General features: G+C 44.0%; 1 protein-coding gene across 2 annotated transcripts in view; it reads right to left on the minus strand.

Moving 5' to 3' along the window:
• PPP2R2B (protein phosphatase 2 regulatory subunit Bbeta) overlaps positions 1–14,615 on the minus strand; it is a 306,610-nt gene that overhangs the window by 204,586 nt on the left and 87,409 nt on the right. Inside the window, exon 1 of one of the 2 annotated variants that reach the window (XM_006128563.3) lies at positions 1,253–2,180. The exons of the other annotated variant lie outside the window; for it this stretch is intronic. Coding sequence (XP_006128625.1) covers positions 1,253–1,322 — 70 coding nt within the window. The 5' untranslated portion in view covers positions 1,323–2,180. Of the gene's footprint in view, positions 1–1,252; positions 2,181–14,615 lie in introns of those variants that run through there. 2 annotated transcript variants of the gene reach the window in all.

The following is a 14,615-nucleotide window of genomic DNA, read 5'->3' on the forward strand; positions in this document are numbered from 1 at the left end:
TTACATCATTGCCTCAGTTTCCCTGTTTCTAAAATAAGGATGGCCAGTGTAGTTATTTGCCTTGCATGCAAGGCATTGAGACTCCTGATATTTTCCAAATGCTCTCAATGTAAAAAAGGCCAAAAACTATTAATAAGACAGCATGATATTAGCAGGACAGTTTACTACAAATACATTATTCATTCTCACCCACTGCATGAGCAGTGGGTAGGATTTTAAAGCCTGGAAAAATGCCCCTGATTTCAGCTAGCTTCCTCTCAATACTGTAGTGATGGTTCTTCCATTATTCATCTGCAAGGCTGGGGTCCAATCCTGCATTCCTTGCACACCAAAACCTCCCATTGGTTTCAGTGGGAGGTAGAACTGCACCCTTAATAGTGAAAATCTACCAGGCACAGTGTTGTCTAACCTCTTTAATGGGTTAACTGAAGGACAGAGAATAAAGAAAGCACTTCTCCCTTCTGTTTCCCTTCCAGACAAATCCCAGATGTTTGAACACTTTAAACCCACTCCACTTCCGCTCACTGTTGATTCAGCAGAATCCACTGCTGCAGAATTAATAAGTAAATGGGTACCCATTGCATTCTGAATGCGTGCATCGGAACCTGACTGGCTGCTGTCAGCCCCTGCCGTTTGACACCAGATTTATTCGTCACACATCAGCAATATTTTGGGGCTTCGCATGCTTGGGGCTTTTTCCTGTCCTCTGGATGTGTAATATAATACTGAAGAGGAATGAATGGGCAGGAACTGATGCCCTGCCCTGAGGCAACCATGAGTTAAATTTCATTTTGTAATATGGCACCATAAAGGCAAAAAAAATGGTTTGAGGGAGGCTGGTGACATCTGGGAGTGGGTAGGCGAGGCTGACACAGAAAGATGTGAGCGGAGCCGAATCCCAGTGAGGATCACCACCCTCGATGTGACTCAAAGGATAAAGCATAGCTTCAGCCCTCCCCCCCACACCCACAGGCCCCTCTGGCCTTTCCCTAAGGGATGCGCTGCCCTGCTCCACCTGCTGCTCAATGCCCAAGGCCGCCTCGCTCCCACAGTGGCAATCCGCTGCCACCCCGGCAACACCTTCTAGCCCTTTCCGAGCCATGGCGACAGGCTCTGCTACACCCACGCCTGCTATTTTTAGATGCAGGAGCCGTTCTGCAGCCGGCTATGCCCTTGATCCAAGTTGAGCCCCGCAGAGGCAAGCGAGCCCCCAGCGGCTTTCCGCACGGTGGGCTCCTCGGCAGGCACTTACCTTCTGTTGCATAGCTGTGATCGCGCAGGAAACTGTTGTTTATCTTGCGGGTATCAATGTCCTCCTCCATTTACAGCAGCCTTACTTTTGTGAGAAGTGAGAACAGGCAGGCAAGTATCCATCATCTCCCCGACGCGGCCAGGCTCAGCGCAGAGGAGGGAAGGGGAGTTGCCTTGAGCCCAGCATGGTCCGACCCTCTGAGGGGAGAAACCCGCCCCAGCAAGCTTTCGCCTCAGTCTCCCGCTGCCGCAAAGGTCCAGCTCTCCTCCGCCCAGGGATGGCGATGCACACGGTGCAAAACCCGGGATGCTGCTGCACCCCCCCCCCCCGGGGGCTGGTGCAGTTTGCAGCACTAGGTCCAAATTACCGCCTCCTCTCAGGGCTGCTGCTGCTGCTGGGCCAATTCCAGCGAGGCTGCCGCAAGCCCCCGCTTCAGCGCGAAGTGCCGCAGCTGGGCTGGGCGGCGAGCGCTGCTGTGGCGGTGCCCAACAGGTTCCCCTGGCGCCGGCGAGCTCCCTTCCGCATGCAGCCCCCGGCTCGCCCAGCCAGGCGGCCGCTAGCCACAAAATGGTGTCCGCGGCTCCGGGAGGGCTTTTTTTTTCTTTTTTTTGGGGGGGGGGGGAGGCAGGGACCTTGCAGAGCTGCGGCCCTGGTGGGTGTCTCCCTAGCGGGGGCAGAGCTAGCGGCGGGCTGAGCAGGCACCGCGGGGGTCGCCCCACTGGCGGCAGCCGCAGGCTCAAGGAGAGGCGGCGCTGCAGGAAGCGGCTGAAGGGGAGCTCGCGCGGCGGCTGCTGGCTGCTAGAGCCTTATGGTGCATTAAAGCCCAAGCTCCTCCCATACAGCGCGGCTCCGTCCAACCGCGTCGGCAGCCTGGGGACTCTCCCCCGGCCGCAGCGGCGGCGGCCGCGCACCTTTCTGCTGCAGTGGAGCGGAGGCGCCGAGGCGCCCGGGGAGTGGCTGACCCGGCGCCTTCTAGGGGTCGCCGCCCTCTAGCCCAGGCGGGGCTCGCTGTCGGGGGGCCCTGTGCTCAGCCCGCTGGGAAGGGTCGAGGAGGAAGGCTGCGGAACGGATCCTGTTGCGCACACACTGCTCAGCCGCTAAAGCACAAGGTGCGGGTTTGGATGGAAGACACCTTTGCACCGGCCTGGGCTCGTTTCACTGGGACAGCGCCAGTTCTTGGTGCATGGCGCTTCCTGGTTTAGGCCAGGGCTGGTGGGACAGAGGCTGGGAGATCTGTCCCAAGCATTGCCTCTTAGAGATGTCACCTTGGTGCATCAGTTGGGGTTAGGGTAGGGAAAACACACCAACCCTAACACGTAGGGTACCTCTGCTCTGCAACACTATTTTGAAATAACTAGCGCTATTCTGAAATAACTTAATCCGTGCCTACACTGCAAGCAGTTATTTCAAAATAGTGTCAAAATACTGTCAAGCTGGAGGACTTCTTACTCCGACTCCTGTAACTCTCAGGCTATGGCTAGACGGGCATGATTTTCCGCAAATGCTTTTAACGGAAAAGCTTTTCTGTTAAAACCATTTGTGGAAAAGAGCATCTAGATTGGCATGGTGATAGAAATGTAGCCGTGTTAGTCTGGGGTAGTTGAAGCAAAATGCAGGACAATGTAGCACTTTAAAGACTAACAATAACAAGATGGTTTATTAGATGATGAGCTTTCGTGGGCCAGACCCACTTCCTCAGATCAAATAGTGGAAGAAAGTAGTCACATTTTTGCGCAAAAGCGTCCGTGCCAGTCTAGACACGGTTTTGCGCAAGAAAGTCCCAATCGCCATTTTCGCGATTGGGGCTTTTTTGCGCAAAACAGTCCTGAGCTGTCTACACTGGCCCTGTTGCACAAAAACATTTCCAGAAAAGGGCTTTTGCCCAAACGGGAACGTCAAAGCATCTGCGCAAGAAGAACTGATTTCGGACAGTAGAACATCAGAGCTTTTGCGCAAATTCAAGTGGCCAGTGTAGACAGCTGGCAAGTTTTTCCGCAAAAGCACCTGCTTTTGCGGAAAAACTTGCCAGTCTAGACGCAGCCTCATTGTATGAGGAGTAAGGGAAGTCAGAGGAAGAGTGCTCTACTTCAAAATAAGAGCTCTGTAGATGCTCCCTATTTTGAAATAAGCTATGTAATTGACGTAGTTCAATTTGTAGCTTATTACAAGGTAAGCCCTGCAATACAGACCCACTGACTTCAGTGGCAGTAAGTTTGGCAGAATCAGACTATTGAGTCCAGGTCCACAGATTTCAATGGCGGTTAGATGCATAAATACCTTTGAGGATCTGGGCTCTGCCCCGAGTCTCAGTCACATGTAAAATGGGTCAGGTACGATAATGCTTTCCACCAGGGTAGCAAAAGGCTTGCCTCTAGCAGGGGCAGATAAGAGCCAGAGTGGAAGAGCGCAACCACAGAAGCAGGAGGCAGAATTAAAAAGATGCTGTAATTTAGGCTCAAATGTTGCATTTCATTAGCAAAGAATGTGCTTGTTTGATCACACAGCTTCCTCTGCAGTTTTGCAGCCTAAGGGTCTGATCCTGCAGAATGTATGTAGGTAAAACTGTTCATGGCTCTGCCTGAAGTTTTGCCTATGACAGGAATGTCAGATTATCAAAATGTTTCAGTATGGGAAAATATTTTAGTACGGCAGCAGTTCTCAAACTGTGAGTTGAGACCCCCAAGCAGGTTATGACTATTTTAAAGGGGTCACCAAGGATGCTGTTAAACTTAAGCCTGAGGTCCAAGCTGAAACCCAAGGTGGATGGGCGGGAACTCAGGTTAAAGGTCCCTTGCCTAGGGCTGCAGCTCTTGAACATCAGCTTTGGCCCCCTGCCCAGGGTGACGGGGTTTAGGCTTTAGTCCCCCGTACAGGGCAGAAGGGCTCAGGCGGGATCAGGTTTCAGTAGCCTTCCTGGTATCATATTGTAATTTTTGTTGTTAGGAAGGGACTATGGTACAATGAAGACTGAGAGCCCCTAAGCTACTGCAGGAGAACCAGAGAGCTAAAATGATTGGTCTACTGTCCTTGTCCAAGATGAGCAAAGTGCAAGGACATAAGATGTGAAAATTAAGTTCAACATTTAAAATTTTACTTAGATAGAAAGATTTTGGGTCAGGGACTGTCTTTTTGTTCTGTTTGTATGACATCGAATACAGTACAGCCTTCATCTGTGATAAGTTTTCCTATTATGCTAATACTATAATTACAATTAGTTTGAATAATCTAAAGTGTCATTAATAATAAAAACAATCATTTTTGTTTGACTACATAGGGAGTCTACACCTTTATTTAAATCCTTGGGAATTTTGCTATTTACATCAAGAATACAAGATCAGATGCAAGCTTCTTAAATTAATGTGTCTCCAAATAGGCAAATCAAGTTAACAATATATTTTTTTTTAAATCAGAATTCCTTCTTTCTTACCAATGACACTTTGGAAATAACATGGGAATTCTAACCTACTTTATAGCATTTAGATATTTGGGTGAAATTCACTCACTGCAGAGGACCTGCTTAAGACCCTGTATGCTGCTTAAAGCTATTCATTACCATTCCAGATATGATCTTTCACATAATGGACAGCATTGTGCTAAACCCAGTATCAACATGGCACCCACCTCTCATGAGCACCCCCTTGTGGTCAGGGTGTGTCTGTGGTCTTCAAACTGTTCTGGTTCTGATGTCAGGACACAGCCCCAGTGGAGCCAATGGTTTTATCTTCTTAGTCCTTTCTGGTGGCACTTCTCCAGCTGGGCCTCTTGATCAGATTCTCTTCTAGTGGGTTATTGCTGTCCAATTGTAGGCCCACTTCCAATGGCATCTGAGGGGATCCAACCCCACCCACAACTCCAAGTTCCAGCTCAGGCACCCACAGAATAGCAGCCAAATGTTGCTGAGCCCCTCCAGGACAAGGGCCTTTAATTCCCTGAGTTGCTTCCTCACGTCCCCAGCCTTCACAGCAACCTAAGTGCAGGCCCAGCAGCCAGTCAGGAGCTCTTCCTCACTTCCCCAATCCCTGCTACCACTGAGCTATCCATTGTGCTACAATTCCCTTTACCAGCCAGGAGCACCACCTGCACTCCCCTTGTTCCAACAAGAAACTGATTCTGTCTGATGCTGCAGCTCTCCACTGCTCCTTTCCCAGAACTAGCATGGCAAGACCTTGAGGCCTCCGTCAAGGGGACTTTGGGCCTAGCTCAACCCCTCACAATGCCATAAAATTACAGATGCTATCTAAAAGAGCTCACAGTCTACTTTAAGACAAAACAGAACAGAGGTAAAAAGAAACAGGATGCTGGGGGAGAGGGACACTGAGGAAAAGAGCAATAAGGACCTGTGTTAATATTTACATGCATAGGAAAGCTTCTATCCTGCAATCACATCCATGTGGGAAGACCCTTGAGGCTGTTCAGAGCTCCAGTGATTTCAGTTATAGGGCATGGGAGTGTTGTTCTGGTGTAATGTCAGAGTTGTAAGTACAATGAATTATAAAAGGCAGTGGTGAAAAATGTATATACCCAGAGTTCCCAACGGAGCTAGTCAGAAAAACTTTGACCAAACCATTTCCTATCTAAAAATGCAGTTCTATCAAAATCCATATGCTTTGCAAAATCATTATTTAACCAACATTTTATTTGGAAGAAAAAAGGGGGGGAAGAGGAGAAAATATTTCAAGAGTGTCAAAACATCCCATTTCACATTCTTGGAATGAAAAAAATGATTTTTCATTTTGAAATTACTTTGTTTCAATGCTTTTATTTTGTAATATAAAATAAGAGTCAAATTGAAATAAAACATCTCAATATGATTTTGTCAAAACAAAACACTTTTAGAATTTTCCTTTAGAGAATCTGAAATTTTTTTAGTTTCATTTCAATTCAAAAAACTGATTTTTTATAACCTCAAAATACTTTACAAAATGGAATTTCTGTTCTCAACACAGATCTAGCTGCCTATTCTCAAGATTTTATCACAAGTGCCATGATTGTTGGTGTATTTCATAAAGTCTTCAGCTTCCACAGTCATGTAAATATATGCAAATCTCAGCTTTCATTAAAAAAAGAAAGCTTCTATTCTAGCCCTCCTAGCTGCAGAGAACAGCCCAAGAATCTGACCCAATTACATCGTAAAGTTTCATAACCCAGGAAGTAAATAAAAACATTCTCTAGTATTACTGATATATTCAAATGTCATCATCTGTATGCAAGTATCATGACGTTTAGGGGCTGACTCATGAATTTTGATTGGTGTTGCCAACACTGAATTCAGTTTGACAACAATCAAAGAGGCCCATAATTTGTTTAATACCTACTTGTGGGGTTTTATATTAAGGTTCATGTCCAGCCATTATCCTCTAATTAGATGAGACTTTACAAGGACATTCTTGTTAAAATCACTATGGTAGCTATAATCCCTGGAAAACTTGAAAACGGAACCTCTCACCTTATTATAAAGTCCTTGCCTATTTTGTTCTGAATTTGCAGAGTGCTTAGACACTTCCATAGTACAAATAATGAATAGTAATGATCAGAATGTTTTTTCTCTGTCCCATATATATAATGTGGTTTGTTGTCATAGCATTTCTCATTAATGATGGACTATGCACATTATGCTAGATTTTGACAAGCCCTCAGAGGGCATTTCGGAAGAAGGGAGAGAGAGTGCAGAAATTCCATTTGTGCATCCACAAGTTGGGTCCCAGTGTTCCTGCAATGAGGTATTTTGCACAGGTGCCAATGCTAGACACAACAAAGAGGTCACGGGGAAAGAGCTGGGCCCTTCCTGCCTCCTGCAGTGACAAGTGGAGCAGCACGGGTTGGGGTTAGCACATACTAAAACTTTTAAAAGGGGTGCTGCTCTTATCCCAGCATCTGTTCTCTGCACGGACATTTTTGCTGAATGAGCCAAAATGATCCTGGGGACTCTTTTTGCTGCCTGACCCCACCTCTATACACACACAGAAACAATCTGGCCCCTACCAAAGATTTTGCTTAAAAATCATAATATACCCCAGAGTAAATAACAGATATAACAATAACAAAATGCAACATGAATTTCCTTTAGTGGTTACTAAACAGGTGACTGGTCAGTTAGGTGCTTCAGTACAAGTCAAAGGAGAGTACCAATGAGACAGGTGCCAGTGGGAAAAATAATTTCCATAGCTGGACATCCGTACCTTATTACTGCCATCAAGAGAGGAGAATATTGATATATATTTTCATATCCCTGAAGTCGGAAAAGAGTGTATAAAATGTAAACTGACACCAATCTAATATTCAGAACAGAGATTTGGCTAGCTCCAAGAAAAGAAATGTGTGCTCTCCATTATGGAACCAATAATCAGTCTGATACCAATAACCAGTCTGATATCCAATAACTAGTATCAGTAATAAATTAGAGTCTGGGTTTTATCCTTAATGCTGAGCCCTAAGGGAACTGGAGTCTCTGAAGGCTGTAAATTAATTGTAATCTACACTGAAGTAACCGGAGTTTGGCCAGTGTAAAAGTGGTGAAAGTGCAGAATTAGGCCCATTCCAGCACAATGCTGTATGAGCCTTGAAGTTTTTAGATTCTTATGGTTAGATTGTGAACTGTTCGGCACATGGGCTTTTATTTATATTATATATTTTCATACAGTGTACAGCATGATAAAGTGTTTATTATAATTATAAAAATATTATTTAATGCATCATATTATTATTAGTACAACACCTACTACAATGGTGTTGTGGTCAACGATTAGGACTCCTATTCACTACAATACAAATAAATAATAAATAATTAAATATACCAGGTGATGAATTATAGGTGATCTAGGGGCTAGAATAGGAGACCACAGACTATTGGATTATATTCCCAGTTCTGCCATTGAGAATGTATTCAAATAAGCAAGTCACCTAACTTTTGGTGCCTCAGTTTCCTTTCATGTAAAACTGGGATATTAATACTTCCATCACTCACTGATTTCTTGCTATGAGCATTAATGTGTGTTAAGTGCCTTGAGATCTTCTGTGGAATGCCACCAGAGTTGAAAATGAGTTCTTTACTGCATCCTATCAGGGAATTTTGGACTATTCTCTTCTGAATGTAGGTTTGGAAATATGTGCCATGTACCGTGTATGCCATCTGGAGCAGTCCAAAGGCAAACCAATTCTTCAGAATCTTTATGATCCAGGGAAAAAGTAAACCCTGGCAATGATTTAGTAGTAGCTAAAGACAGGAAAGAAACCCATCAGGAACCAGAAAATCAAATAACTAAAAACAGTAAAACTGAAATTGTGATTATTACTTTGATATACAAAACATATGCATCATACAAGGGATCTATCTTGGGAGTTTGGAGGAATGAGCACCAAGATGGAAGTCAGGAGGGCCCCAAATTTCCAATCCCGTCTTTGCCGGTGGGTCACTGTGTACTCTGAGGCAGAACACTTAGTCTTTGTCTTTAAAATGGGGACAATATATTTTACCTCTTACCAGTCTCAGAAGTTGTGAGGATTAATTAATTCTTAAAAAGGGTTTTGAGCTTATAAAGCCAGATTCTCTGCTGAGATACTGCTCCCTTTGCACCACTCAAGTAGCATAAAGGGGATATAATCTGGACATAAATTCCCAGTAGCAAATTGCTCTATCCAAGGGGCACACTCTGCTGGGCATAAGTGTCAGATCTGGGTCTGCACCTCTGATCCCACCTTTTGCCCAGACATTAAGGTGTATCAGGAGTTGAGAGGGGACACAGCAGAGGTCTGCTCCACTGTGCCAATTCTCTACTGGAGCGAACTTTACATCACTGGTACAATTTACAGGTGCCCACAGCAATATTAACCCTCAAGATCAGAGATGCTCAATGCTCACCCCTCATGTCAATTCTAAGCAGTGTTTTGATGCAGGAGAAGTCTATTTGGCTAATGAAGTGCTTCCGAATGGTGAGCACTATTATTACTGTGATTGAAGATAGCACCATGGATGTTCAGTGAATGGAGAAAGACATTGGATACCATTGTAACACACAGGAATTTGCTGCAATGATTGCCTTTCTTGATTATAATATCATAATTAAAATCTCATTGGGGCAAGATTCTATATTCTTCATTATTCGGCTGAGATTGCACTGGTTTCTTTGAAGCTGCTTATTTCAGTGGAAGTACAGGAGATAGAATCTGTTAATGAGGGCTTAAGAATGCACCCTGAATACAGGAGTCGACAGGATAGTCATTCTAAGCTATTGTATTGTGCCCTTTGAATGGGTGCATAGATCCTTTTAAGATGAACCCTATTGGCAAGCTAGCACGATAGCTCCCTCAGGGTATGTCTACACTACCCCGCTAGTTCGAACTAGCAGGGGTAATGTAGTCATCCGCAGTTGCAAATGAAGCCCGGGATTTGAATTTCCCGGGCTTCATTTGCATGAAGTCGGCCGGCGCCATTTTTAAATGCCGGCTAGTTCGGACTCCGTGCCACGCGGCTACACGCGGCACGGACTAGCTAGTTCGGATTAGGCTTCTAATCCGAACTAGCTGTACGCCTCGTGGAAGCCTAATCCGAACTATCTAGTCCGTGCCGCGTGTAGCCGCGCGGCACGGAGTCCGAACTAGCCGGCATTTAAAAATGGCGCCGGCCGGCTTCATGCAAATGAAGCCCGGGAAATTCAAATCCCGGGCTTCATTTGCAACTGCGGATGACTACATTACCCCCGCTAGTTCGAACTAGCGGGGTAGTGTAGACATACCCTCAGTGTAATGTCATGACCTTGTTAGGTAAAAGGTGAATTCTCAGATTCTTCATTCCATGGTTCCTTCTGGATTTTTGTCACAGGGCAGGAAAGTGGTTGATGCAAAACAGTGTAATGTTATGTCCAGGCCAATTTAGGAACTCAGTTATGCATCTATCATTTAAGAGATTGATTATCTTATCACCAATCCCCATATGATAGGCATTCCCTTACAGTTAGGGTGTGTCTAGACTACATCCCTTTTCTCGAAATTGCAAATGAAGCCGGGATTTAAATTTCCTGTGCTTCATTTGCATAATGGCAGCCAGTTTTTTTCCGACACGGGGCTTTTCGACAGAAAAAGGGCAGTTTAGACGGGGATCTTTTGAAAATAAAACCCTTTTTTGAAAGATCCCGTAAACCTCATTTTTTGAAGAGTACAGGATCTTTTGAAAGAGGTTTTTATTTTCAAAAGATCCCCGTCTAAACTGCCATTTTTCTATCGAAAAGCCCCATGTTGAAAAGAACCGTGGCCGCCATTATGCAAATGAAACGTGGGAAATTTAAATCCCAGCTTCATTTGCAATTTCAAAGTGTCTAATTTACATCCGTTTTTCAAGAAAAGGATGTAGTCTAGACATAGCCTTAGAGGTGTAATGCCTTACAGAACCATATGCAGAAAGTTTATCTATCAAAAATCTGTGTAAAACTGCTGTGGGCTACTGCTTATGCTCAACAGCCAGTTTTCAATTAGGCAACTTGAGCATATTTCAGGGTAGGTTCTGCTCTCACTTACACTAGATTAAATCCATAATTACTCCAGATTTATTTAATACCAAGGTACACAAATGTATGACTGGAATACTGCTGTAGAATTCTGGCCTACAAAACTATCAAGGGCTATAACATAAATCACATATTGAAAAGAAAAATCTCATTACTTGTGTCACTTATAACTTACTAACAGGTCATTGATCAGGCAAAGTCATTTTGCGTAGATTACACTTATAGGAAAGTTCAAGAAATTAAATATATGTAAAAGAATTTTTAATCAATGTGCTTGCAAAAGGGAAGTAAAAGAACAGTTTTAAATTTGTCAGATTTCAACTTCAGACATTATTCACTGTATTGAATAATTACCATACATAGTAATTTTGAATCAGAAATTCGTAAAGCTTCCATTATTCTTTCCATAACTAATTTGAATTATTTTGTGATTTGTAACAGTAAAAATTTTCTTTGCACTAAAATGACAGTTGAATAGGCAATTCAATTTTAATTTTGTTAGCAAATATTTTTATGAATTCTAATCATAATAGTCATGACTTTTTTCCAATAAAAAACAAAAATAATTATTTAAACCTTTCACCCAGCATATTCTGGTGTAAAACAAACTCTTTAAAATACATATAATTTATTATCTTATATGGGAAATTATTGTGGAGTAAAGGATACAGCAGTAGATTAGGACTTGGGTAGACCTTAGTTTAGATCTAGGGTTACCAGGTAGACTCCTATTTTCTGAATTTTTCTACCAGACAGACAATGCAAATACCACAGTGCAAATACCGGACTGTCCGGTTGAAAACTGGACACCTGGCAACCCTATTTAGATCCTGGATCCGGTCTCCTGCTAACTTTGGGAAATCATGTCACCTTTCTGGACTTGTTTTCCTGTCAGTAAAATATGGAAACTAAACTGCACACCCTCATGCTTAAAAAAAAATCCAACCAAATTGTTTCCCTCTTCATATTTTATGATTTACAATTTCTTCTCTCACATTTGGACCTAAAATCACAAGTCTGAATCAAAAGCAAATGTTTAGCCAAGTAACAAACCCCTGGAATTGTTGGGATTATTGCTGAACAAACACAAATCAACAACAATCCATTACTTTCGGGCTACGTCTACACTACAGGGTTTTTGCACAAAAACGGCCATTTTTGCGCAAAAACCCACAGAGTATCCACACCTCTTGCGGTTTTGCACAAGAAATTGTATAGTGAATCGACAGAACAGAGGGGGTTTTGCGGTATAGGTATTCCTCTTTCTATGAGGAAAAACTCCTTTTTGCGCAAGAGCTCTTGCACAAAAAGGTGTGTGGGGATGGAAAACAGGTGTTTTTTTGCACAAAAACTTCCTATCAGAAGAAGCACAGGTGCCCTGGTGGCCATTCTGTTAAAGGCAATCAGAGCTTTCTTGCGAGAGAGCGTCCATGAAGTCTGGACACACTCTTGCGCAAAAGCACATCACTTTTTCAATGTGCTTTTGCAGTGTGGACGCGCTCTTGCGCAAAACATTTTTGTGGAAGATCTCTTTGGCAAAAAGCTTCTTGGGCAAGAAGACTGCAGTCTAGACGTAGCCTTTCTTCAGCAGCCTTTTCTCTGTCTCCGAATTATTACAGTTTCAGTGAGTGTTAACACCTTTTTCCTTCATTGAATGGGCATATTGCTTTCCCCATTATGTGTTACTTATATTTGCACATTCATAAGTCCTGCAAATTTTCTCACTGGACCATATAATTTAAATATTTCCACAATCCACTTGTTTTTTATGCAAGGTTCATAGCACTGCTCTGCTGAATTCATTTATTCTCAGCTCTCTAAAATCCAGGAGCAAGCCTTTATAATAACTAAACGCATTAGCTGTCCTAAGCAGGAACCCATTTGCAGATTGAATTCACTAAGGGTCAGCTTGTAGTTGTCAGCGTTCTCCAACCCCCCAGGTGTCTACCATGTTACATACTTGGATATACCTTGAAGAATCAGGGCACTTTCTAGACCACTGATTTTTTGCTTTAATTAGAATATGTCTAAGAGTCTCTGTGCGCTCATTTCTAGGGATCTTAAAAAGTAAATTAATAATAATTCAATCAAATCACCAGTTTTATTCTTACCATAAAAACTGAGATGAAGAACTTTTTCCAGCTACATTATTTTTACCTCAATATCTCTGAGCACTACATCCATTTTTGTAACTACTGGTATAGGTTAAATTGCTGGCTTCATTTTTTAAACTTTAAATGCATCATTAGGTGAGAAAAATTATTTTAAACTTGGTTTTTATTAATTTTCCCCTTGCTGCCTATATACAATTTTCAATTAACACTATACTAGTACTCTATTCTGTATGTTAATTTCCTCCATTTAACTAAAGCAATCTCTGAAATGTGATTGCTCCTTAAAACCTGGATAAGTCATTTGCAGTTGGAAGTTCAATATCTATTATTAAATTATTTCATTTCTTTTAAGCAGTTCTGTTTGCTCCCAACTTACACTATGTATTCTGAGAGGGGCTATCATTTACACAGCATTACCTCCTACTTAAGGTGGAAAAATCAACTTCTTAAGATATGATGATTTAGTCTAATAGGTAACATGCTTTGGAGTTTTATTCATTACTAGTAGAACTGCATTAATTGAAGAAATGCTGCAGAAATGCCTCAGAGCCACAGCCAAGGATTGGAGCCCATCAGTATGAGGTGCTGTATGAACATAAAAGGAGCTTCCTGCTTGAAGAGCTTTCAATCCAAATAGCAGATAAGAGACAACAGGTGGGGCCAATAAACAGACCAGGGAAGCACAAGGCAGCCATTAGATCAGTGGTCCCCAAACTTTTTAGCCTATGGCCCCCTTAATCCTTCCTGCATCCCCCCTCTCCTGGAGCTGAATCTGGGAGTGGGACCATGGGTCCAGGAATGAGAAACACAGACAGCAGTAAAGGGGCCAAGGCTAGAGCCATGGTGAAGGGTGGGGTGAAGTAGAGGTTGGGAGCCAAGGCTAGCAGCCAGGGCACCAGAAGCAGAGCCCTGAGCATGGGGCCAGCATTGGGGTCCCAGGAGTGGGGCTAGGAGCAGAACTGAGTGGCACTGCTTTTCCCGTGACTCCCCTTGGCTACAAATGGTGAACTTCAGCCAATAGGAGCCACGAGGCTCTGTGGCTGTGGAGCCGGTAAGTAAAGAAACCAGAGCTGCCTGGTAGCAGCTTTCTCAGGGTATGTCTACACTACAGCACTAATTCGAACTAACTTAGTTCGAATTAGCATTTTGCTAATTCGAACTAGCCCGTCCACATTAAGTGGACCCTGAACCGAGGTTAAGGATGGCCGGAAGCAGTGCTGGCAGGGCATCAGAGGAGGACTTAGAGCGTGGAGATGCTGTCTCAGGCTAGCCGAGGGCTGTGCTTAAAGGGTCCCGACCCCCACCCCGGACAGACAGTTCTCAGGGGTGCCCCACTTCCAAAGCAGTCCTGGCTTGGAGTGCCCTGAGTGCCCACACTGGGCACATCACAGCACTTGGCCATCAGACCGGCTGCACTTGCCGCAGGCTGCCATCTGGAGAGAGGGGCCAATTGGGGGGCTGCAGGAGAGCTTCCACCCCCAGAAGCCCGCAGAGCCACCCCAGTCCTTCCCATCGGGGGCTCGTACCCCATTCCTCCCTCACCTCCTTCCACTTACCCTTCCCTAGCCCCTCTTCTTGATGTACAAAATAAAGATAATGTGTGGTCAAAATTAGAAACTCTCTTTATTTAACAAAACTCGGGGAAACTGGGAAAAGGAGGTGGGAGAGGGGAAGAGAGAGGCTGGGAGAGGGGAGGGGGAAAACTGGGAGGAGGGAGCTAAAAGGGGGAAGCAAGGGAAAGGAGGGGGT

Source organism: Pelodiscus sinensis, chromosome 16, assembly GCF_052426305.1.
Source record: "Pelodiscus sinensis isolate ZL-2025 chromosome 16, ASM5242630v1, whole genome shotgun sequence".
Taxonomy (NCBI): domain Eukaryota; kingdom Metazoa; phylum Chordata; order Testudines; family Trionychidae; genus Pelodiscus; species Pelodiscus sinensis.